The 25,961-nt window shown below is 41.0% G+C and overlaps 1 protein-coding gene across 1 annotated transcript in view; it reads right to left on the minus strand.

Moving 5' to 3' along the window:
* Positions 1-234: 234 nt before the first annotated feature.
* The window catches only part of LOC128061287 (PRAME family member 8-like), a 30,159-nt gene continuing 4,432 nt past the window's right edge, over positions 235-25,961 (minus strand). Inside the window, exons 2-6 of the mRNA XM_052653576.1 lie at positions 8,146-8,292; positions 7,218-7,790; positions 5,376-5,890; positions 1,659-1,680; positions 235-655 (exon numbers count right to left, since the gene is read on the minus strand). Coding sequence (XP_052509536.1) covers positions 235-655; positions 1,659-1,680; positions 5,376-5,890; positions 7,218-7,790; positions 8,146-8,292 — 1,678 coding nt within the window. The remainder of the gene's footprint in view (positions 656-1,658; positions 1,681-5,375; positions 5,891-7,217; positions 7,791-8,145; positions 8,293-25,961) is intronic.

Raw genomic sequence — 25,961 nt, forward strand, 5'->3', positions numbered from 1 at the left:
TGGTTTGCTTTCATGATGCATCTATTACCTAGATGTTAGTTTCCAAATGCCCAGAAGAAAGCTTTGACAGAAGTATCCAACTAGGCAGATGTATAACAGTGGTACAGAAAGTGCTCCTCAGGATAGAATGTTTTATTGCCCCAGAGAAGACACCGGGCTGTAGATAAGCCAGATGGCCCTTGGAAATCCTAAATCCCACATAATCTCAATGAGTTTATCCCGAAGCTAGGCCAGTCAGCCCAGGTGGAGGGCTCCATGAGGGCTGTAACTCTCCTGAGAGGCAGGATAAAACTCCTCACTTAAGTTGATCAGCCCAGTGGTGTGGCTCAGCAGCTTCTCCATGATGGCCATAGAGAGAACACTGCCACACAGACTGAAGGTCCTGAGCTGGGAACAGCAGCTCAGGGCAGGCAGGATGGACTCAAGTTGGGACTCTGTGATCCCACACTGCTCTGAGTTCAGTTCCTGGAGGGTGGCTGCAACTTGCTCCGGAAGAACGTGGAGGATCTCAATACTAAAGTTGATCATGGTGACACCACTCAGCTCCAGGCCTTTGAGCTGACGAATGTTTGGGTGCTGGGACAGATGGATCAGGTCTGATTCTGTAAGCCAGCACTTAGTTATTGCCAGGTGGTCCAAGGGGGTCCTCAGGCATCTGGGGAGAGAACCAGCAATTAGATCTGAGGAACCAGGAAGGCCGCTGAACTAAAGTTGTCAGATAGGTGATTGGCCCAAAGTCAAGGTCATACTAACAGCCTTCTGAAGGTCAGTACCCAGAATGGCCAGTCTAATTTTAGCCTGACATTCCATCTCCACATCACCTGTAAACCATCTGCAGTTCCATATGATCTCTGGCTTCTGCTCTACTTCCATCCTCTTAGAATCATGCATTTCTTAAACATTAACTAACTCACCTGGAGCAAAAGACATTTTAGAGACTAGTAATTTGAGCCAAGTTTATTGTGTTCAGAAACCTTGTGAGCACAGAGCTCTTCTCTCTCTCTCCCTCACTTTTTCTTTTCTTTTTTTTTCTGGCTGCACCACATGTGAAGTTTATGCAATCTTACTTCCCCCACGAGGGATCAAACCTGGACATTCAGCCTTGAAAGAATAGAGTCCTAATCGTGCACAACCAGGAAATTTCCAAGAAATTCTCTTAAAATTGCTCAGGTCTGAGGTGATTTCCCTTCTTTAATGCTCTCTTCACTTACCTGTTTTCCTAAGTCATCTGACATAAGATTTCCCTTCTTAAGAACCCATGCCCAGCCTCGCTGGATCAAAACCACCCCATCCTTAGCTTTCTAATATGGCAGTGGTTTAGTTGCTAAGACGTGTCCGACTCTTGCAACCCCATGGACTGTATGTAGCCTGACAGGCTCTTCTGTCCATGGGATTCTCCAGGCAAGAATACTGGAGTGGGTTGCCTTCTCCAGGGGATCTTCCTGACCCAGGATTGAACCTAGGTCTCCTGCATTGCAGGCAGATTCTTTACATACTGGGCTATGAGGGAAAACCTAGCATGGTGTCCCTGCTTGTTCTTCTACCTTAATTTCAGAGGCGAGGTGATACCACAGCTCAGGAGAAAGCAGCTAAGGACGCTATGTACCAGACATGCCAGTGTTGTGTTCACTGTTACCCAGCCAGCAGTCCACACTCACCTGAGCATCTGGTCCAGGCAGCCTTCAAGGAAGGAGAGTCCAGATAGAGATACTGGAGATGTCGCAGCTTGAGAAACTCAGAGGTAAATTGCACAACTTGCTGCTACTACTCCTGTACTGTGGGCTTTTTGGGAACTTGGAGCCAGAGAAGATATAAACCTGGCTCAGTCCCAAGTGACTCTGTCATCCAAAGGCAAGTGCCACCAGGAAAGGTTTTAAGTTTCTTTTTCTTTTCTCACTGAGGACACTTTCCGGATGGAAAATTTTCCCAGCCAATTTTTGGGGGTCTTAGAAGTCAAATAAACCATAATTTCAAAGGACGCTTTTCAAGTATATTTAGATCACTACTGTTTCCTCAGACCTAGCTAAGTTCCACACAGATTCTGATCAAGGTGACACCTTAGGCACAGAAATAAAATTCTGGTTTTCTCTTCATAAATACCAACACCTGTTCTGCACTAAATACAGAAGTTCTTATTGGTGTTTAATGTTCTACCACATTAAGGAGTGACTCCTACTTTGGGATACATCATATAAAGATTTCTCTGAAATTTAAGGTCATGCATAAAGGGAGACTATTTATTCTATAAGAATTGTCTGTGCATCTCACCCACCTGTTATTTGATACCCAAACAATTCTTATACACCTGTGGCCACCAAAATGAAGACACTCTGAAGACGCTCTACAGTAAAAATTAAACACAACAATCTGATTTAACTATGCTTCAATAATTAAAAAAAAAAAAAAACCTGGGGCATCTGTGGTGGTGCAGTGGTTAAGAATAATCTTACAATGCACGGGATACCGGTTCAATCCCTGGCCCAGGAAGATCTTGCCTGCCACAAGGCAACAGCTACTGAATCTGAACTCTGGAGCCTTTGAGTTCCAACTACTGAGCCCATGGGCAACAACTTAAACCTGTGCACCCTAGAGCCTGTGCTCCTAACAAGAGAAGTCACCACAGTGAGAAGCCCGAGCACCACAATTAAGAGCAGGCCCTGTTCACCACAACCAGGGAAAGCCCACACAGCAATGAAGACCTAGCACAGCCAAAAACAGGAATCAGTCAATCAACCAAAAAAGAATTCTCTGAAGAAAACTCATGGGCTAATATGAGAAACTCCAACAGTGGCCAGACTCCAAGCTGGTCATTCTCAGGTATGTGGGAATCTGAGGGATATTCAGAACCTTTCCTGCCTGAGTAGTCATCAGCTGTGGAAGTTGTGCCAAAGAAAATTATAGACAGACACAGCTTTAAGTCTGAAGGCAAATTTTATTCGGCCCCATGACAAGGGTGGGCCAAATGGGGTCCTTTTGACATTCCATGTTTGATAGTTTCGCACACACAGTTAGGAAAAGCCAACCTGATAAAATACTTTTTTCAGAATTCTAACCTTAAAGAAACAAAAGTCCTTTTAGGAGTAACTTGCATTTCTCTCTCTAATCCTTTGAGATGTAATTGTTCTACCTGATCTTAGGTGGTTTTTTCCCCCCTGTTGATATCTCGGTCACTGCCGTTAGAAAGGTACACATATGTTGCACATCTGACAATCAAATAGACTGGGATTCCGAGCAGACTTTTGGCTGTGCCAACTTTCAAAGACCTTTGTTATCTCAACCTCTGTTTCACCAACTTGTAAAAAAAGGACTTTTTACTTTCTTAGACCATTTTGGGGGAGGAAGCTTTCTAGGGCTTATGAGGGGTACAACATTTGCACTGTCTTGTGGAATGCCTATTGTATCTTTATCGGTGTAAATTGTTTTTAAAATACTACTCATCAATAAATCCTTAAATTGGAGAAAATTACAAATTTGAAAATTTTAGAGAATTTTTTAAATTTTAATTTACTTTTGAGAATATGCATTTTACTTTTGTACAAATGACATTGTGTTTCAAGATTCCATTAGTTGCAAATAATATGATCTCACTTTCTTTTAAAATTGTATGTTTGGAGAATAATTTCTTTACAATGTTGTGTTGGTTTCTGTAGAGCAACATGAATCAGCCATAAACATACATATATTCCCTCCCTCTTGAACCTACCTCCCACCCCTAGAGAACTTTTACTAAAAGCCACTTTGGGACATATATTAAAAAAAAAAAAAAAAAACAAGAACGTGGAGAAAAATGCATCCATGTAATAACTAACCTTTGTACCTTATTTTAAAACAAATGAACAAATCAAAAACTGGTTTGGAAAGCATTATTTATGCTCCCAACTTCAGCTTATTTATGCTCCCAACTTCAGCTCAATGGTACTTACACATGCTAATAATAAACTTTGCTTTCCACAAAACTTTTCTTTTCACCTGCAACAAATTCATAACCTATGCCTTTGTAAACGAAGATGAAGCATTTATCTTTTTCTTTCTACCTGATTCCTGCAGAATTTGGCTTCTCCAGCAGGCTCCTCTGTTAACTTGATGAATTACTGCTACCAGATGACAACTCATTTTACTAGTCATTAATTTGTCCTAACTTGTTTTCAAATTATTTATGTCGTGTCTTTCCTCACTGTTATATCTCCTCACATTATGCTAATGAATTTATAACTGTAATGAGCTATATATCTTATAGCCCATCTACTGTATAAAATTAGTGTCTCCTGCACTACCCAACAGAAACCCAGGCTTCAGACATAGCTAAATATCTTAAGGCCATCAATTGTATCTACAACCATATAGAGAATATTTATAATAGTGCAACTCTAGATATGAGAAGAGGGAACAAGGGGAAACATTTTCTGCATCATAATAGACTAGTAAAACAGGAGATACAGAGAATTTTAATAAATATGTTATAATGGCTCTGCAGCTGATTGAAGCAGATAGTGGGGAGCTGAAGAAACAGATGGACAAGTATAAGTTATATGTTGTATATTACAGCTATTTTATTATACAACCTGATATGCTAATGTCAAAACATGCTACACTAATCTTCCTCAATAAGGAAGACCAATAAGTGTTACGGGAATAAAATGAAACTTTTATTGACATGAACTAGTGTTCAAAAGATATACTTCTGAAATATAGTATAAACATAAAAAAATTGTTTCATGCCTGCATGATTTTAGAATTTTTCTCATAGGAACATGCATATCAGTTCCCACCCATGACAGAGATGTATTGTTGAGGACCAGTGAGTATTTTTCCTTTGTTGTTTGTATTAACCCACAGAACTAAGTAAAGAAAGCAAAAGGAAAAATATAACTAGGGAATGATGGAGTTTCAGATCACAGGCAACAAAGTGCTCCCCTCACCACCATCAGTAACTAGAGATCCATGAGATGCAAACACAGAAATCAGAATAATATCATGGTCAGCATTTATTAGTTTACACTGAAGGTCTCTTTATTTCTGATCATTTCTACAATTGTGCACACAGAAATAACTCGAACATGGGTGTCTAAAACTGAACCTCCAGAAATTTAGGTTCATATTTGACTTCATAAACATGTCTCTAAATAAATCCCAAACTCCCTAAGTCAACATATCCTTCTAGAATCCTGCACCCCTGCTGGATCATGTTTGCTTTTCTCAATGACACTGAGCTGGTATCAGAAATCATGGGTGTACTTTCTCTTCATAATAAACCTATGTCCTAGACTTTTCCAAGTATCCAGAAGAATGCTTCTGATAGAGGCAACCACCTTCTGATACAGGCAGGGTATTACATAATTATGCATTGTGATTCAGATGATCACACACGTCCTCACCACAGTGAGGACAGGGGCTGGGGCTAATCCAAATCTTCCTGGGACGCCCTAAATCTGTAAGGAGCTGCCAAAGCTCAGCTTTTAGCTGGGCAAGTCTCTCCTGGTGAAGAATACCCAGAGAGCTATAACTCTCCCGAGGGGCAGGATAAAACTCTAGACGTAAAGCGGACAACCCATCAGTATGACGCAGGAGACTCTCCAGGACAGCCATGGAGATGAGGTTTCCACACATGCTGAAGACCCTGAGCTGGGAGCAGCAGCTCAGGGCAGGCACAAGAGCTGTGAGGAGGGAGTCCATAATCCCACACAGGTTTAAGTTCAGCTCTTCAAGAGTACCTGCAACTTTTTCCAGCAGACCCTGGATGAGCTTGGGACAAAAGTTGGTCAGGGTAACACCACTCAGATTCAGGCCCTTTAACTGACAGATTTTTGGACTCTGGGACAGATGGGTCAAGTCTGATTCTGTAAGCAGGCAGTTGGTTATTGAGATGTTGTGCAAGGGGATCTTCAGGCAACTGGAGGAAAAAGAAAAAAACAAGTAATTAGTTCTGGGAAACCAGAGTGATAAGTGACCTCCATTTGAGAGGTAAATGATTGGTCTGAAACCAAGTTGTTGTTACCATCTGATAAAATTCAATATCCAGAATGCCCAGACTCATTCCAGGCTGAGTCCTGCCATTTCCATGTGTGACTAGATCAAGCTAAAAGAACCGTGAAAGCTCTTTTTCCTCATTTATCAAGCAGAGTACAACATACTCCACTTCCTTAGGAGGATGAATGAAGATAATGGTTGCACTAGAATATGCTCAGTAGAGACAGCCTGAGACAGAGTCTCCATCAAGTGTGGACACTACTTAATTTTAGTCCTGGGAGATGAGATAAACATGTTTTTAATTCAGATCCCTTCAGTCCATACTTGGGCTCCAGATGCCTGTATCTCTGGCCAGGTGAGGCACTTGGAGGACGTGTGTAAACAATAAGACCCCACACCATGCCCTGGGGCTGCCAGACTTCAGCAACTCCCATCCGGGCATCATGTACAAACTTTCTATCATTGTTCACTCTCCTTTTGTCTCCATTACTTTTAAAGTGCAAATCCTAAAGATGGTCTTGGGTTGCATATAATGTAACTAAATAATATACGGGAAATGCATGATTCTGGAGATGATGGTAATGAAGCAGAGACAAAAGGAGAGTGAACAGGGATAAAAGGTATGTAGATGATGCCCGGATGGGAGTCGCTGAAGATTGGCAGCCCCTAGGCATGGTGTGGGGTCTTACTGTTTCTACACATCTTCCGCGTGCCTCACCTGGCCAGAGATAACAGGCATCTGGAGCCCAGCCTGGACTGAAGGGATCTGAATTAAAAACATGTTTATCTCATCTCCCAGGACTAAAATTAAGTAGTGTCCACACTTGATGGAGACTCTGTCTCAGGCTCTCTACTGAGCACATTCTAGTGCAACCATTATCTTCATTCATCCTCCTGAGGAAGTGGAGTATGCTGTACTCTGCTTGATAAATGACGAAAAAGAGCTTTCAAGGTTCTTTTAGCTTGATCTAGGTTTTTCCTTGTCAATGCCATCTTCATTAACCTGTCATTGAACAGAGATATCTCTTCACAAAGAAGAAATCACATATATGCCCACACTATAACTATGCCTCCTAATTTGTAGCTTTCTAACCTAATGTCTCTTTCCAGAACTTCTATACCAGTTTTCTCACACCTTGATTGCTCCACTTATGTGTTACCACACTTCACAGTAGAGCAGCAAATGAGACAATGCATTTGATATGTTACTAATGTGTTCACTGTTGCTCAGCCAGTGCTGGTCCCCTCACCTGAGCATCTGGTTCAGGCGGCCTTCAAGGAAAGATGGACCTTCCATACGGAGATAGCGGAGGTACTGCAGTCTTAGGATCTGAGAGGTAAATCGCAGAAGAGCCTGATGGTCCTGTTCTTCAGCAGCAGACCTATGAATGGGGGAGAGAATGAGTTTCTGAACATTGCTCATCTTGCCCAGGAGAGGAGCAAACTTGGCCAGGGTGGACAGCTTCTGGGTGAAATTCAGTTCCACCTCCTGGATACAGTCCAGCTTCACTATTCGGAAAACTTTCTTAATAGTGTCCTTAGACCTTGAAACAATCTTCATCTTCTTACAGCACAAGTGTATGGAGCCTTTCCGCTGCTCCACCCACGAGAAGAGGTACGTGATACATTTGCTCCAGGTCATTTCCTTGAGACAAAGATCTACGTACATCTCCAAGGGAGCCAAGGAGTGCTTTGTCCTTGACATGTCCTTAGCCACTGATGCCATCAGTGAACTTGAGGACACATGGGACCTGTCTCCAGACCACATGTTCCAGAAATCCTGGCCAGTATTTCTCAAGTCCAGCACCCGCAGTTTGCACTTCCTATGGGGAAACAGAAGATTTGCTAAGATTCTTTAAAATACACACTGAATGAAACTACAGCCTCAGAATTTAGGCAACATTCTAACTTCCCATCTTTGCTTTTACTTCACATTCCTGTTATCACCGTCTGTCTTTTCTCTTTCCTCTCTTGCTCACTTTCCTCTAGTCCTTTTCATCTTCTATCCTTCCTAGTACACTTTTGTAAGGTATTTCCCAATGTGATCTCAGCAGTGCTCAAGGCTTCTGAGCTTTTTCAGAAGTCTCTGGTCTGCCCTTTGGTCATTCACTCTCCCTGACACCAGCAGTCCCTTCCAGGACACCCAAGACCCTGCCAGGCTACCTGGATCAGACTCACCTGGGGTGAACCTCCTGGGCCAGCAGGATATCAAGTCCATCCAGCACTGCTTCTAAGGTTTCTTGGTGCGGCTTCTTCATCAGCCCCCCTAGAGGCAGGCGGGCAAAGGGCCAGGCTTGCACCATGGCCATCAGAGTCTCACTGCGTCTGAGAGAGAAGGCAGCCATGAATAGTGGTGGGTAAAGCTCCATGGGCAGATACTCCAAAGAGCAGATGGCCAAGGCCTCATCTCTCAACAGGCTCATTGCTGCCAAGTTCACAAGTCTGGGTGGGTTGCGAGCACTCATCCTGACTCTTCTCTTAATGGAATCCTGTGAAAGTGCAAGGGAACAAAGCATCCTTCTCAGGTCAGTCATACCCATAACAGTGGTCTCTCTCCCCATCCTTCAGGGAAATCAAACCAGAGCCAAAGTCATCACCTTGGGAATGATGAACCAGAAAGGAAGAAACTCAGTTTGTCAGGCTTCCAGGCTATGTTTGGTGGCACTAAGCCATAGCTCTGCCTCTTCTGGCACTAGAACAAGAATCTCACAAGTACCAAGAAGAAAGCAAGGCAACAAATAGCTCCTCCATTTCTTTCCACTGTTTGCTTAATGTATGTCCCTCTTGCACCTTTGTATCAGGAGACTGAACAAGTTGACTCCCTTTCTCTTGGGTGAAAACATTTAAAGTATCATGTTCAGCCCAAATTATGGGGCAAGAAGTTCATGTGGAACACAGTTTCAGTCCTCAGTTTCCAAAGTTAACTTTACTGGGAAGGATTAAGGAGATACCTTCTAAAAGCGATGCAATTTGTGCATAAAGTAAAAACTTTAAATGTCAAGAAATAGCATTTCCAATAGTTAGATGTCTTTTATTAACAAGAAGAACTGTTTGATAAGACATTTACATTAGATAGAAAGTGAAGTCGCTCAGTCATGTCCGACTCTTTGCGACCCCAGGGACTGTAGCCTACCAGGCTCCTCTGTCCATGGGATTTTCCAGGCAATAGTACTGGAGTAGATTGCCATTTCCTTCTCCAGGGGATCTTCCCAGACCAGGGATTGAACCCGGGTCTCCTGCATTGTAGACAGACACTTTACCATCTGAGCCACCAGAGAATAAGTCAAAAACAAAATCAAAATGTTTAGGATGAAGGCAAAGCTACACTGTGAGGCCAAAGGAAAGCCTGTAATTTGTTTAACCAAAAGAAAAGGAAAACTCTTCCTGTCATGTCAGATCACATTCCACCTTTCAGTACACACTGACCACTGGCAGAATATCTTCCCTGAGGTTGCTAATTTACCAGCTCAGATGTGGTTCTGGGGCTGCTCAGTCCTCAGTCCTGGGGGAGAACACAGGCAGTGACTCCAGACTGAGAAGTTTCTGAGTCTTTGGTGCTTGAGGCTTTTATAGAACTTTCTAATCACATCTGCCCTCCTTTCAACTGCTAACTTCCAATCAGAAGTCATTACCTGATTAGATTCCACAAATCCTCTCAGGTTAATCCTGATTGGGTTACAGTATATCTCCAGATGACTTGATATCTACAGGAAAGAGAAAGAATGAGGGAGGGAATAGAATCTAGGACTTTTTCATTGATTCACTCCACAAAATAGGATTGAGTTTTGCTAATATGGATAGTGTATCCCTGGGTGGGAGTAAGGGAAGGGATTATGTGTCCCAAATATTATACAGAAAAACAAAACCCAAGACAATGTCTGGAAAACCTCACTGTTGCATGATTTTTGTCCAAATTAAAATTATTAAATGTCCTAGAATTAAAACAGCTTCATAAAACCAGTGGTGTTATTTCTAAAGAAAACAAAATAAACTCTTATTTGTTTCAAGTTCACACTTAGGTCTTATATGGGAAATGGCAGATTATGAGTTTATTCACAGAGGCTTGCAACCAGAGATGTGGTTGGCCCTCCAGGCTTAATCCCTGACAGAGAACATCTGGTCAATCCTGTGAGAACTAAGGGTGGGTGCTGGGCAGTGTGGTGGTGGCCCTTCCTAAAGGGGCCCTGTGAATGACTCAAACAGCCTCATGCATGTGGTTTTGTTTTTCTCTTGGAAAGAAGGACACTGAAGGCTTTTCTTTAGGTGATATTTAGAAACTGAACAGGAGTGGCTAAGAGGAGACAGTCATCTTTGAGGGTGCTTCCTGCTAGAATGTTGAGTTCAGGACATCAAATTGACTTGAAAAGACTAACTCTGAGAATCTGAGTGGAGGGAGACATGACCAACTCTGTGAAGGACATATTCACATCTGAGAATCAGTGAGGGTGGTCACTGTGGGTTCTTTGGGAACTCAGAGACCAGGTGCGGGGAATGTGAATCAGTCTCAGCTAACCTTGTCTTCACTGTGCCCACTGCTACCAGTAAGCATTGTCTTTTAGGCTCTTCACACAGAGGATGCAGACAAGATGGCAATTAATCCCAGGCATACTCTTGGAATCCTGGGAGCTGAACCATAATCCCATTGGTCTCTTCTACATATTTTTTGATATTACATTGATATTACTTGACTTACTCAGATACTTAACTTTGTGAGTAGGGCAAAGACATGATTTGCTATTTCCCAGTTTCCCTGGTTGCTACTGAATCATGTTGCAAGGATTAACAAGGGAGCAAGACACCAGCAGGGGATACTTTGCTGTGCCTGGCTGCAAGTCAGGGGTTGCACTTGAGTGGCCCAGGGTTTTTCTAGGGGCTGAATCAGAAGCACTTTGCTCTTACTGGGAAGTTTAAACAGAAAGATAACAGAGGCTTCAAAAGAACCTCCAAGATTTGATTGTGACTTACTGAGATTGGGGAGGATGGGAAAGGAGCAGGTATGGAGAAAGAAAGTAAGGAGTTTGTTAGGTCATATTAGACTTGAGATGGTCATAACATTAAGTAAAAAGAAATATCAAGTACCGAATAGCACTTGCAACAAAATCCTATTCATATAAAATGATATACATACTAATTCAAGAGCTAATGGCAAATGCTTCTTGTGAAATTTAAATTTTATACCTGGAATGGCAGAGCTGTGGGGGTGCAAAGGCAATTTGAGCCCCAGCAACATCAAAATCAGGCTCACAAACCAACACTGGTCTCAGGTCTAGAACAACAAAGACATGCATTTTCCCTGATATTGTGAGGGTCATTGTAGGTCACATTAGAGTTCCTTGCTGACCACTTTTCTCATACTAGAGGCTATAGGATGGCCAAATATATTCCACACACAGTGTTTTAACAAAGAAAATTTGTTGCCAGAGGCAAAGAATCCCATGTTTCATATCACAATTTCCTCTCCACTGTCCCTTAGCAGAAAAATACTTAAAGAAAAATGTAGAGTTGGTGAAGAATATGCCTGCAATTCAGGAGACCTGGGTTTGATTCCTGGAGAAGGAAATGGCAACCCACTCCAGTATTTGTGCCTGGAGAATCTCATGGACAGAGGAGCCTGGCAGGCTATAGTCCATGGGGTTGCAGGAGTCAGACAGGACTTAGCAGACTAAACCACCAGGTTACTAAAATCAAGATGTTTTATCAACGGTGCTGTATAGAAGGAGAAGTCTTGAGACTACTGTAAAAATAAGACTGAAAACCAGAAGCAGGAGACTTAAGTCCAAACCCTGAGAACACCAGAGAACTCCTGACTCCAGGGAACATTAATTGACAGGAGCTCATCAATGCCTCCATACCTACACTGAAACCAAGCACCACTCAAGGGCCAACAAGTTCCAGAGCAAGACATACCACACAAATTCTCCAGCAACACAGGAACACAGCCCCAAGCTCCAATATACAGGCTGCTCAAAGTTACTCCAAAACCATTGACATTTCATAACTCATTAGTGGACACTTCATTGCACCCCAGAGAGAAGAAATCCAGCTCCACCCACCAGAACACCGACACAAGCTTCTCTAACCAAGAAACCTTGACAAGCCACCTGTACAACCCCACCCACAGTAAGGAAACTCCACAATAAAGAGAACTCCACAAACTGCCAGAATACAGAAAGGCCACCCCAAACTCAGCAATATAAACAAGATGAAGAGACAGAGGAATACCCAGCAGGTAAAGGAACAGGACAAATGCCCACCAAACCAAACAAAAGAGGAAGAGATAGGGAATCTACCTGATAAAGAATTCCAAATAATGATAGTGAAAATGATCCAAAATCTTGAAATCAAAATGGAATCACAGATAAATAGCCTGGAGACAAGGATTGAGAAAATGCAAGAAAGGTTTAACAAGGACCTAGAAGAAATAAAAAAGAGTCAATATATAATGATAATGCAATAATTGAGATCAGAAACACTCTGGAGGCAACAAATAGTAGAATAACAGAGACAGAAGATAGGATTAGTGAAATAGAAGATAGAATGGTAGAAATAAATGAATCAGAGAGGAAAAAAGAAAAACGAATTAAAAGAAATGAGGACAATCTCAGAGACCTCCAGGACAGTTAAACGCCCCAATATTCGAATCATAGGAGTCCCAGAAGAAGAAGACAAAAAGAAAGACCATAAGAAAATACTTAAGGAGATAATAGTTGAAAACTTCCCTAAAATGGGGAAGGAAATAATCACCCAAGTCCAAGAAACCCAGAGAGTCCCAAACAGAATAAACCCAAGGCGAAACACCCCAAGACACATATTAATCAAATTAACAAAGATCAAGCACAAAGAACAAATCATAAAAGCAGCAAGGGAAAAACAACAAATAACACACAAGGGGATTCCCATAAGGATAACAGCTGATCTTTCAATAGAAACTCTTCAGGCCAGGAGGGAATGGCAAGACATACTTAACGTGATGAAAGAAACTAACCTACAGCCCAGATTACTGTACCCAGCAAGGATTCCATTCAAATATGAAGGAGAAATCAAAAGCTTTACGAGCCAAAGCTGAGAGAATTCAGCACCACCAAACCAGCTCTCCAACAAATGCTAAAGGATATTCTCTAGACAGGAAACACAAAAAAGGTGTATAAACTCGAACCCAAAACAATAAAGTAAATGGCAACGGGATCATACTTATCAATAATTACCTTAAACGTAAATGGGTTGAATGCCCCAACCAAAAGACAAAAACTGGCTGAATGAATACAAAAACAAGACCCCTATATATGTTGTCTACAAGAGACCCACCTCAAAACAGGGGACACATATAGACTGAAAGTGAAGGGCTGGAAAAAGATATTCCACACAAATAAAGACCAAAAGAAAGCAGGACTAGCAATACTCATATCAGATAAAATAGACTTTAAAACAAAGGCTGTGAAAAGAGACAAAGAAGGACACTACATAATGATAAAGGATGAATCCAAGAAGAAGATATAACAATTATAAATATATATGCACCCAACATAGGAGCACCGCAATGTGTAACACAAATCCTAACAAGCGTGAAAGGGGAAATTAACAATAACACAATAATAGTGGAGGACATCAGAGAAGGCAATAGCAACCCACTCCAGTACTCTTGCCTGGAAAATCTCATGGACAGAGGAGCCTGGTGGGCTGCCATCTGTCCATGGGGTCACGAAGAGTCGGACACTTACTGAGCGACTTCACTTTCACTTTTCACTTTCATGCATTGGAGAAGGAAATGGCAACCCACTCCAGTGTTCTTGCCTGGAGAATCCCAGGGACGGCAGAGCCTGTGGGCTGCCATCTGTGGTGTCGCACAGTCGGACACGACTGAAGCGACTTAGCAGTAGCAGCAACAGTGGAAGACTTTAATACCCCACTCACACCTATGGATAGATCAACTAGAGAGAAAATTAACAAGGAAACACAAACTTTAAACAATACAATAGACCAGTTAGACCTACTTAATATCTATAGGACATTTCACCCCAAAACAATGAATTTCACCTTTTTTTCCAGGGCACACAGAACCTTCTCCAGGATAGATCACATCCTGGGCCATAAATCTAACCTTGGTAAATTCAAAAAAACTGAAATCATTCCAAGCATCTTTTCTGACCACAATGCAGTAAGATTAGATGTAAATTACAGGAGAAAAACTATTAAAAATTCCAACATATGGAGGCTGAACAACATGCTGCTGAATAACCAACAAATCACAGAGGAAATCGAAATATGCATAGAAACGAATGAAAATGAAAACACAACAACCCAAAACCTATGGGACACTGTAAAAGCAGTGGTAAGGGGAAAGTTCATAGCAATACAGGCATACCTCAAGAGACAAGAAAAAAGTCAAATAAATAACCTAACTCTACACCTAAAGCAACTAGAAAAGGAAGAAATGAAGAACCCCAGAGTTAGTAGAAGGAAAGAAATCTTAAAAATTAGGGCAGAAATAAATGCAAAAGAAACAAAAGAGACCATAGCAAAAATCAACAAAGCCAAAAGCTGGTTCTTTGAAAGGATAAATAAAATTGACAAACCATTAGCCAGACTCATCAAGAAACAAAGGGAGAAAAATCAAATCAAGACAATTAGAAATGAAAATGGAGAGATCACAACAGACAACACAGAAATACAAAGGATCATAGGAGACTACTATCATCAGCAATTATATGCCAATAAAATGGACAAGGTGGAAGAAATTGACAATTTCATAGAAAATTACAACTTCCCAAAACTGAACCAGGAAGAAATAGAAAATCTTAACAGACCCATCACAAGCATGGAAATTGAAACTGTAATCAAAAATCTTCCAGCAAACAAAAGCCCAGGTCCAGACGGCTTCACAGCTGAATTCTACCAAAAATTTAGAGAAGAGCTAACACCTATCCTACTCAAACTCTTCCAGAAAACTGCAGAGGAAGGTAAACTGCCAAACTCATTCTATGAGGCCACCATCAGCCTAATACCAAAACCTACAAAGATGCCACAAAAAAAGAAAACTACAGGCCAATATCACTGATGAACATAGATGCAAAAATCCTTAACAAAATTCTAGCAATCAGAATCCAACAACACATTAAAAAGATCATACACCATGACCAAGTGGGCTTTATCCCAGGGATGCAAGGACTCTTCAATATCTGCAAATCAATCAATGTAATACACCACATTAACAAATTGAAAAATAAAAGCCATATGATTATCTCAATAGATGCAGAGAAAGCCTTTGACAAAATTCAACATCCATTTATGATAAAAATTCTCCAGAAAGCAGGAATACAAGGAACATACATCGACATAATAAAAGCTACATATGACAAACCCACAGCAAACATTACCCTCAGTTCAGTTCAGTCGCTCAGTCGTGTCCCACTCTTTGCGACCCCATGAATCGCAGCACGCCAGGCCTCCCTGTCCATCACCAACTCCCGGAGTTCACTCAGACTCACATCCATCAAGTCCGTGATGCCATCCAGCCATCTCATCCTCGGTCGTCCCCTTCTCCTCCTGCCCCCAATCCCTCCCAGCATCAAAGACTTTTCCAATGAGTCAACTCTTCGCATGAGGTGGCCAAAGTACTGGAGTTTCAGCTTTAGCATCATTCCTTCCAAAGAAATCCCAGGGCTGATCTCCTTCAGAATGGACTGGTTGGATCTCTGTGCAGGGTAAGGGACTCTCAAGAGTCTTCTCCAACACCACAGTTCAAAAGCATCAATTCTTCGGCGCTCAGCCTTCTTCACAGTCCAACTCTCAAATCCATACATTACCCTAAACGGTGAAAAATTGAAAGCATCTCCCCTAAAGTCAGGAACAAGACAAGGGTGCCCACTTTCACCATTACTATTCAACATAGTTTTGGAAGTTTTGGCCACAGCAATCAGAGCAGAAAAAGAAATAAAAGGAATCCAAATTAGAAAAGAAGTAAAACTCTCACTGTTTGCAGATGACATGATCCTCTACATAGAAAACCCTAAAGACTCCACCAGAAAATTACTAGAGCTAATCAATGAATATAGTAAAGTTGCAGGATATAAAATCAACACACAGAAATCCCTTGCATTCCTATACACTAATAATGAGAAAATAGAAAGAGAAATTAAGGAAACAATTCCATTCACCATTGCAACAAAAAGAATAAAATACTTAGGAATATATCTACCTAAAGAAACTAAAGACCTGTATATAGAAAACTATAAAACACTGGTGAAAGAAATCAAAGAGGACACTAATAGATGGAGAAATATACCATGTTCATGGATCAGAAAAATCAATATAGTGAAAATGAGTATACTACCCAAAGCAATTTATAGATCGCAATCCCTATCAAGCTACCAATGGTATTTTTCACAGAGCTAGAACAATAATTTCACAATTTGTATGGAAATACAAAAACCATGAATAGCCAAAGCAATCTTGAGAAAGAAGAATGGAACTGGAGCAATCAACCTGCCTGACTTCAGGCTCTACTACAAAGCCACAGTCATCAAGACAGTATGGTACTGGCACAAAGACAGAAATATAGATCAATGGAACAAAATAGAAAGCCCAGAGATAAATCCATGCACTTATGGACACGTTATCTTTGACAAAGGAGGCAAGAATATAAAATGGATTAAAGACAATCTCTTTAACAAGTGGTGCTGGGAAAAATTGGTCAACCACTTGTAAAAGAATGAAACTAGAACACTTTCTAACACCACACACAAAAATAAACTCAAAATGGATTAAAGATCTAAACATAAGTCCAGAAACTATAAAACTCTAGAGGAGAACATAGGCAAAACACTCTCCGACATACATCACAGCAGGATCCTCTATGACCCACCTCCCAGAATATTGGAAATAAAAGCAAAAATAAGCAAATGGGACCTAATTAAACTTAAAAGCTTCTGCACAACAAAGGAAACTATAAGCAAAGTGAAAATACAGCCTTCAGAATGGGAGAAAATAATAGCAAATGAAGCAACTGACAAACAACTAATCTCCAAAACATACAAGCAACTCATGCAGCTCAATTCCAGAAAAATAAACGACCCAATCAAAAAATGGGCCAAAGAACTAAATAGACATTTCTTCAAAGAAGACATACAAATGGCTAACAAACACATGAAAAGATGCTCAACATCACTCATTATCAGAGAAATGCAAATCAAAACCACATTGAGATACCATTTCATGCCAGTCAGAATGGCTGCGATCCAAAAGTCTACAAGCAATAAAAGCTGGAGAGGGTGTGGAGAAAACGGAACCCTCTTACACTGATGGTGGGAATGCAAACTAGTACAGCCACTATGAAGATCAGTGTGGAGATTCCTTTAAAAACTGCAAATAGAACTGCCTTATGACCCAGCAATCCCACTGCTGGGGATACACACTGAGGAAACCAGAATTGAAAGAGACACGTGTACCCCAATGTTCATCGCAGCACAGTTTATAATAGCCAGGACATGGAAGCAACCTAGATGTCCATCAGCAGATGAATGGATAAGAAAGTGGTGGTACACATACACAATGGAGTATTACTCAGCCATTAAAAAGAATACATTTGAATCAGTTCTAGTGAGGTGGATGAAACTGGAGCCAATTATACAGAGTGAAGTAAGCCACAAAGAAAAACACCAATACAGTGTACTAACGCATATATATGGAATTTAGAAAGATAGTAATGATAACCCTGTATTCGAGACAGCAAGAGACACAGATGTATAGAACAGTCTTTTAGACTCTGTGGGAGAGGGAGAGGGTGGCATGATTTGGGAGAATGGCATTGAAACATGTATAATATCATATATGAAACAAATCGCCAGTCCAGGTTCAATGCATGATACTGGATGCTTGGGGCTCATGCACTGAGATGACCCAGAGGGATGGTACGGGGAGGGAGGAGGGGTCAGGATGGGGAACACGTGTTTACCTGTGGTGGATTCATGTTGATGTATGGCAAAACCAATACAATATTGTAAAGTAATTAACCTCTAATAAGAATAAATAAATTTATATTTAAAAAAAAGAAAAATGTAGCAACACTGAACCCAACATCCCAAAAGGCATCATGTGGCATCAGTTCAAAAGCAGCTCACTGATGTGGGGTTCCATGCCCTCCAGGTCTCCTTGCTTCCCTGCCATCCTTCACCCACCCCACCTGGTCCTGGGAGATGTGGGATTCCTTTCTCATAGAGGAAAATGCCAGACAATTTGACCTGACCCTGGGGTATTGTAACAGGAAGAGAAAAATACTGTTCTCCCCACAACTGCAGTGAGCAATGAAGGGGATGACCCTCGGGTGTGAGTTGGGATCTTGGGTTTCACAAACCACATTTATCCAAGATTCTTTTCCAGTAGCTATGGGAGTTCAAATCAAGGATTTAAAAAAAAAAAAAAAAGAGCATAAAAGGCAGATACAGGAGCCACCTGGGGCACCTACAGTGTCACAAGAAGCTCAAAAACAATTTATTTTCAAATAAAGAACCTGAGGTCCAGGGCATGAAATGAGCAACCAGAAAGTTAATGAGAACTCGCAGTAAGCTCCAAATGATTTGTAGGTCAACAGAGTTTAAGCTTCCAATTCATGTAAAAATTCCCTAAACATCCTTATACATACAATCATCAAAAGGCCCCAGAAATTTTCCAAGAAAAAAATAGGAAATCATTGGATGGGGAAATCTGATTTGGATTTTCTTTCTCCACTGTTCCCTGGAGTTAGTGCCAATCAGAGACAGTGGTTCCCAATGACTGGTCCCCTAACCAGCAGCATCAGGATCACTTGAGAACTTTTAAAAAGTGATTCTTAGCTCCTCTCCAGATCTCAGATCAGTTCAGTTCAGTCGCTCAGTCGTGTCCTACTCTTTGCGACCCCATGAATGGCAGCACACCAGGCCAACTGTCCATAACCAACTCTGTCCATCACCAACTCCCAGAGTTCACCTAAACTCATGTCCATCGAGACGGTAATGCCATCCAGCCATCTCATCCTCTGTCGTCCCCTTCTCCTCCTGCCCCCAATCCCTCCCAGCATCAGAGTCTTTTCCAATGAGTCAACTCTTCACATGAGGTGGCCAAAGTACTGGAGTTTCAGCTTCAGCATCAGGCCTTCCAATGAACACCCAGGACTGATCTCTTTTAAGATGGACTGGTTGGATCTCCTTGCAGTCCAAGGGACTCTCAAGAGTCTTCTCCAACACCACAGTTCAAAAGCATCAATTCTTTGGCGCTCAGCCTTCTTCACAGTCCAACTCTCACATCCATACATGACCACTGGAAAAACCATAGCCTTGACTAGACGGACCTTTGTTGGCAAAGTAATGTCTCTGCTTTTGAATATGCTATCTAGGTTGGTCATAACTTTCCTTCCAAGGAGTAAGCATCTTTTAATTTCATGGCTGCAATCACCATCTGCAGTGATTTTGGAGCCCAGAAAAATAAAGTCTGACACTGCTTCCAGTGTTTGCCCATCTACTTCCCATGAAGTGATGGGACCAGATGCCATGATCTTCGTTTTCTGAATGTTGAGCTTTAAGCCAACTGTTTCACTCTCCTCTTTCATTTTCATCAAGAGGCTCTTTAGTTCCTCTTCACTTTATGCCATAAGGGTGGTGTCATCTGCATATCTGACGTTATTGATATTTCTCCCAGCAATCTTGATTCCCGCTTGTGCTTCCTTCAGCCCAGCATTTCTCATGATGTACTCTACATATAAGTTAAATAAGCAGGGTGACAATATACAGCCTTGACGTACTCCTTTTCCTATTTGGAGTCTGCTGTTCCATGTCCAGTTCTAACTCTTGCTTCCTGACCTGCATATAGGTTTCTCAAGAGGCAGGTCAGGTGGCCTGGTATTCTCATCTCTTGAAGAATTTTCCACAGTTTATTGTGATCCACACAGTCAAAGGCTTTGGCATAGTCAATAAAGCAGAAATAGATGTTTTTCTGGAGCTCTCTTGCTTTTTTGATGATCCAGATGTTGGCAATTTGATCTCTGGTTCCTCTGCCTTTTCTAAAACCAGCTTGAACATCTGGAAGTTCACAGTTCATGTATTGCTGAAGCCTGGCTTGCAGAAAACTCAGAAGCTAGGACCAATACCAGTGTTTAATAAGCTCTTCTCCCAACCCCCACCACATCTTCCAGGGTGCAGACAGTCATAGGCTCTAAAATCCACTCAGTCCCACCTCCACCCCCAACCACTGTCCTTCCACCGTCTCAATTGCCTTGAAAGGAATAGATGGATAGAAAGCTAAGTGATAGTATGTGTACTGAGCCCAGAGAATCCCTTCATTCAGTGTTTATAACATTGTCCAGCAGGCAGTGACCAAAACCATCCCCAAGAAAAAGAAATGCAACAAGTTAAAATGGTTGTCTGAGAAGGCCTTACAAATAGCTGAGAAAAGATGAGAAACAAAAGGCAAAGAAGAAAAGGAAAGATACACCCATCTGAATGCAGAGTTCCAAGGAACAGCAAGGAGAGACAAGAAAGTCTTTTTAAGTGAACAATGCAAAGAAATAGAGGAAAACAATAGAATGGAAAAGACTAGAAAGTTCTATAAGAAAATTAGAGATATCAAGGAACATTTCTTGCAACGATGGACACAATGGTATGGACCTAACCGAAGCAGAAGATATTAAGAAGAGGTGGCAAGAATACATGGAAGTGTTAGTTATTCAATTGTGTCCAACTCTTTGCAACCCCATGGACTGTAGGCTGTCAGGCTCCTCTGCCCATGAGGTTTTCCAGGCAAGAATACTGGAGTTGATTGCCATTCCCTTCTCCAGGGGATCTTCCCAACCCAGGGATCAAACCTGGGTTTTATGCATTGGAGGCAGATTCTTCACTGTCTGAGTTACCACAGAAGTCCTAGAATACACAGAAGAACTGTACAAAAAAGGTCTTAATGACCCAGATAACCATGATGGTGTAACCACTCCCCTAGAGCCAGACATCTTGGAGTGCAAAGTCAAGTGGACTTTAGGAAGCATTACTATGAACAAAGCTAGTGGAGGTGATGGAATTCCAGCTGAGCTATTTAAAATCCTAAAAGATGATGCTGTTTAAGTGCTGCACTCAATATGCCAGTACATTTTGGAAAACTCAGCAGTGGCTGCAGGACAGGAAAAGGTCAGTTTTCATCCCAATCCCAAAGAAGGGAAATGCCAAAGGATTTCAAACTATCTCACAATTGCATTTCATATGCTAGCAAGGTAATGCTCAAAATCCTCCAAGCCAGGCTTCAACAGTACATGCACTGAGAACTTTCAGATGTTCAAGCTAGATTTAGAAAAAGCAGACAAACCAGAGATTAAATTGCCAACATAAGCTGGATCATAGAGAAAGCAAGGGAATTTTTTAAAAATATACTTCTGCTTCATTGACTATCAAAAGTGTTTGTGTAGATCACCACAAACTATGGAAAATTCTTAACAGCTGGGAATATCAGACCGCCTTACCTGCCTCTGAGAAACTTGCATGCCAGTCAAGAAGCAACAGTTAGAACTGGACATGAACAATGGACTGGTTCCAAATTGGGAAAGGAGTACATCAAGGCAGTATAAAGTGTACTTTGCTTTTTTTAATTATATGCAGAGTACATCACAGGAAATCCAGGGCCGGATGAAGCTCAAGCTGGAATCAAGATTGCCGGGAGAAATATCAATAACTTCAAATACACAGATGACACCACCTTAATGGCAGAAATCAATGAGGAATTAAAGAACCTCTTGATGAAGGTGAAAGAGCAGAGGGAAAAGCTGGCTTAAAACTCAACATTCAAAAAATTAAGATCATGGCATCTAGTCCCATCACTTCATGGTAAACAGATGGGGAAAAAATGAAAATAGAGACAGACTTTATTTTCTTGGGCTCCAAAATCACTGTGGACAGTGACTGCAGTCATAAAATTAAAAGACCTTTGCTCCTTGGAAGAAAAGCTATGAAGAAATCAGACAGCATATTACAAAGCAGGGAAGTCACTTTGCTGACAAAGTCCATATAGTCAAACTATGGTTTTTCAAGTAGCTATGTACAAATGTGAGAGTTAGACCATAAAGAAGGCTGAGTGCTGAAGAATTCATGCTTTCAAAATGAGAGGCTGGAGAAGATTCAAGAGTCCCTTCGACAGCAAGGAGATCAAACTAGTCAATCCAAAAGGAAATCAACAATGCTTTGGCCACCTGATGCAAAGAGCTGATCCACTGGAAAAGACCCTGATGCTGGGAAGGATTGAAGGCAGGAGAAGGAGGCGACAGAGGATGAGATGGTTGGATGGCATCACCAACTCAGTGGACATGAGTGTGACAAACTCTGCGAGATGGTGAAAGATAAGGAAGCCTGGTGTGCTACATCCCATGGGGTTGCAAAGAGCTGGACATGATTGAGTTACTAAAAAACTCATTTCCATTTCCAGTCTTCTCTTAAGCTTTTCCTTAGGGACAAATATTTCACTTGCTATTTCAGTGAACAAAGGATGTTGAAGCCAAAAGGCCATCATCCACTGCAGCTGCCTCCAAAACAGTATGCCCCAAGGGGAATTCAAGCAGGAGAAAACAGGATGGTGTCCTGAGGTAGTTAAGATGCATATCATATGGATATGGACCATATGTATATCATATGGACTTCAATAAGTCCAGACTTTTGCTTATGCATATCATATGCATATTGATATGTATATCATATGGACTTCAATAAGTTCAGGTTCTTGCCTCTTTCCATACATAAACAAAGCATGGAAAGGAACTTCCCTGGCGGTCCACTGGTTAAGAATCCACCTGTCAATTAACAAAGACCTAGAAGAACTAAAGAATAAACATACACAGACAAACAACACAATTACTGAAATTAAAAATACTCTAGAAGGAATAAATAGAAGAATATCTGAAGCAAAAGAATAGATCAGTGAGCTGGAAGATAAAATGATGGAAATAACTGCTAAAGAGGAGAATAAAAACAATGAAAAGAACTGAAAATAGTCTCAGAGACCTCTGGGACAATACTAAATGTACCAACATTCAAATTGTAGGGGTCCCAGAAGAAGAGAAAAAGAAAGGGTATGAGAAAATTTTTGAAGAGATTATAGTTGAAAATTTCCCCAACATGGAAAAGGAAATAGTCAATCAAGTCCAAGAGGTGCAAAGAGTCACATATAGGATAAACCCAAGGAGAAACATGCCAAGACACATACTAATCAAACTAACAAAGATTAAACACAAAGAAAGAATATTAAAAGCAACAAAAGAAAAGCAACAAGCAACATACAAGGGAAATCCCATACATTTAACAGCTGATCATTCAGCAGAAACTCTGCAGGCCAGAATGGAATGGCAGAACATATTTAAAGTACTGAAAGGGAAAAATCTATAACCAAGATTACTCTACTGAAAGGATCTCATTCAGAACTGATAGAGAAATAAACAGCTTTTCAGACAAGCAAAAGTTAACAGAATTCAGGACCACCAAACCAGCTTTACAACAACTGTTAAAGGGACTTATAGTGTCAGGAAATACAAAAGAAGAAAAAGATCTACAAAACCAAAGGTCAAACAATTAAGAATATGGCAATAGAAGCAAATATATATGTACACACATATCAAATCACTTTAAATGTAAATGCAGACTGGCTGAATGGATACAAAAACAAGACACACATATATGCTGTCTGTAAGAAACCCACTTCAGACTTAAAGACATATATAGACTGAAAGCGAGAGGATGGAAAAAATATTCCATGCAAATGGAAAGTAAAAGAAAGTTGGAGTAGCAATCATCATTTCAGAAAAAGTAGACCTTAAAATAAAGATTACAAGAGATAAGGAAAAAAACTACATAATGATCAAGGGATCAATCCAAAAGGAAGACATAGCAATTGTAAATATCTATGCTACGGACCTAACAGAAGCAGAAGATATTAAGAAGAGGTGGTAAGAATACACAGAAGAACTGTACAAAAAAGATGTCATGACACAGATAATCACAATGCTGTGATCACTCACCTAGAGCCAGACATCCTGGAATGCGAAGTCAAGTGGGCCTCAGGAAGCAGCACTAAAAACAAAGCTAGTGGAGGCGATGGAATTCCTGCTGAGCTATTTCAAATCCTAAAAGATGATGCAGTGAAAGTGCTGCACTCAATATGTCAGCAAATTTGGAAAACTCAGCAGTGGCCACAGGACTGGAAAAGGTCAGTTTTCATTCCAATTCCAAAGAAAGGAAATGCCAAGAATGCTCAAACTACTGCACAACTGCACTCATCTCACACACTAATAAAGTAATGCTCAAAATTCTCCAAGCCAGGCTTCAGCAATACATGAACCGTGAACTTGCAGATGTTCAAGCTGGTTTTAGAAAAGGCAGAGGAACCAGAAATCAAATTGCCAACATCTGGATCATCGAAAAAGCAAGAGAGTTCCAGAAAAATATCTATTTCTCCTTTATTGACTATGCCAAAGCCTTTGACTGTGTGGATCACAATAAACTGTGGAAAATTCTGAAAGAGATAGGAATACCAGATCACCTGATCTGCCTCTTGAAAAACCTGTATGCAGGTCAGGAAGCAAGAGTTAGAACTGGACATGGAACAACAGACTGGTTCCAAATAGGAAAAGGAGTACATCAAGGTTGTATACTGTCACCCTGCTTATTTAACTTATATGCAGAGTACATCATGAGAAACGCTGGGCTGGAAGAAGCACAAGCTGGAGTCAGGATTTCCAGGAGAAATATCAATGACGTCAGATATGCAGATAACATCACCCTTATTGCAGAAAGTGAAGAAGAACTAAAGAGCCTCTTGATGAAAGTGAAAGAGGAGAGTGAAAAAGTTGGCTTAAAGCTCAACATTCAGAAAACTAAGATCATGACATCCAGTTCCATCACTTCGTGGCAAATAGATGGGGAAACAGTGGAAACAATGGCTGACTTTATTTTGGGGGGCTCCAAAAATCACTGCAGATGGTGACTGCAGCCATGAAATTAAAAGATGCTTACTCCTTGGAAGGAAAGTTATGACCAACCTAGACGGCATATTAAAAAGTTGAGACATTACTTTTTCAAAAAAGATCTATCTAGTCAAGGCTATGGTTTTTCCAGTGGTCATGTATGGATGTGAGAGTTGGAGTAAAAAGAAAGCTGAGTGCCAAAGAATTGATGCTTTTGAACTGTGGTGTTGGAGAAGACTCTTGAGAGTCCCTTGGACTGCAAGGAGATCCAACCAGTCCATCCTAAAAGAGATCAGTCATGGGTGTTCATTGGAAGGACTGACGCTGAAACTGAAACGTCAATAATTTGGCTACCTGACGCAAAGAGCTGACTCTTTTGAAAAGACCCTGATGCTAGGAAAGATGGAGGGCAGGAGGAGAAGGGGATGACCGAGGATGAGATGGTTGGATAGCATCACTGACTCAATGGACATGAGTTTGGGTGAACTCCAGAAGTTGGTCTGGACAAGAACACCTGGTGTGCTGCGGTTCATGGGGTCGCAAAGAGTCAGATATGACGGAGCAACTGAACTGAACTGAACTGATGCACCCAATATAGGAGCATCTCAATACAGAAGACAAACACTAACAGACATAAAATAGTAATACTGTAATAGTAATACAGTAACAGTAGGAGACTTTAACACCCAACTCATATCAATGGTCAGATCATCAAGACAGAAAATTAATAAGGAGCCAGAAGTCTTATATGATACATTAGACAAGATGGATCTCATTGATATCTTCAGGACATTCCATCCAAATGCAGACGAATACACCTTCCCAAATGCCCATGGAACATTCTCCAGGATAGAATACATCTTGGGTCACAAATCAAACCTCAGTAAATTTAATAAAACTGAAATCATATCAAGCATCTTTTCTGACCACAATGCTATGAAACTAGATATCAATTATAAGAAAAAAAATTGTAAAAATCACAAACTCATGGAGATTAAACAATACATTTCTACATAATGAACAGGCTACTGAAGAA

Source organism: Budorcas taxicolor, chromosome 16 (genome assembly GCF_023091745.1).
Source record: "Budorcas taxicolor isolate Tak-1 chromosome 16, Takin1.1, whole genome shotgun sequence".
In the NCBI taxonomy this organism is placed as follows: Eukaryota; Metazoa; Chordata; class Mammalia; order Artiodactyla; family Bovidae; genus Budorcas; species Budorcas taxicolor.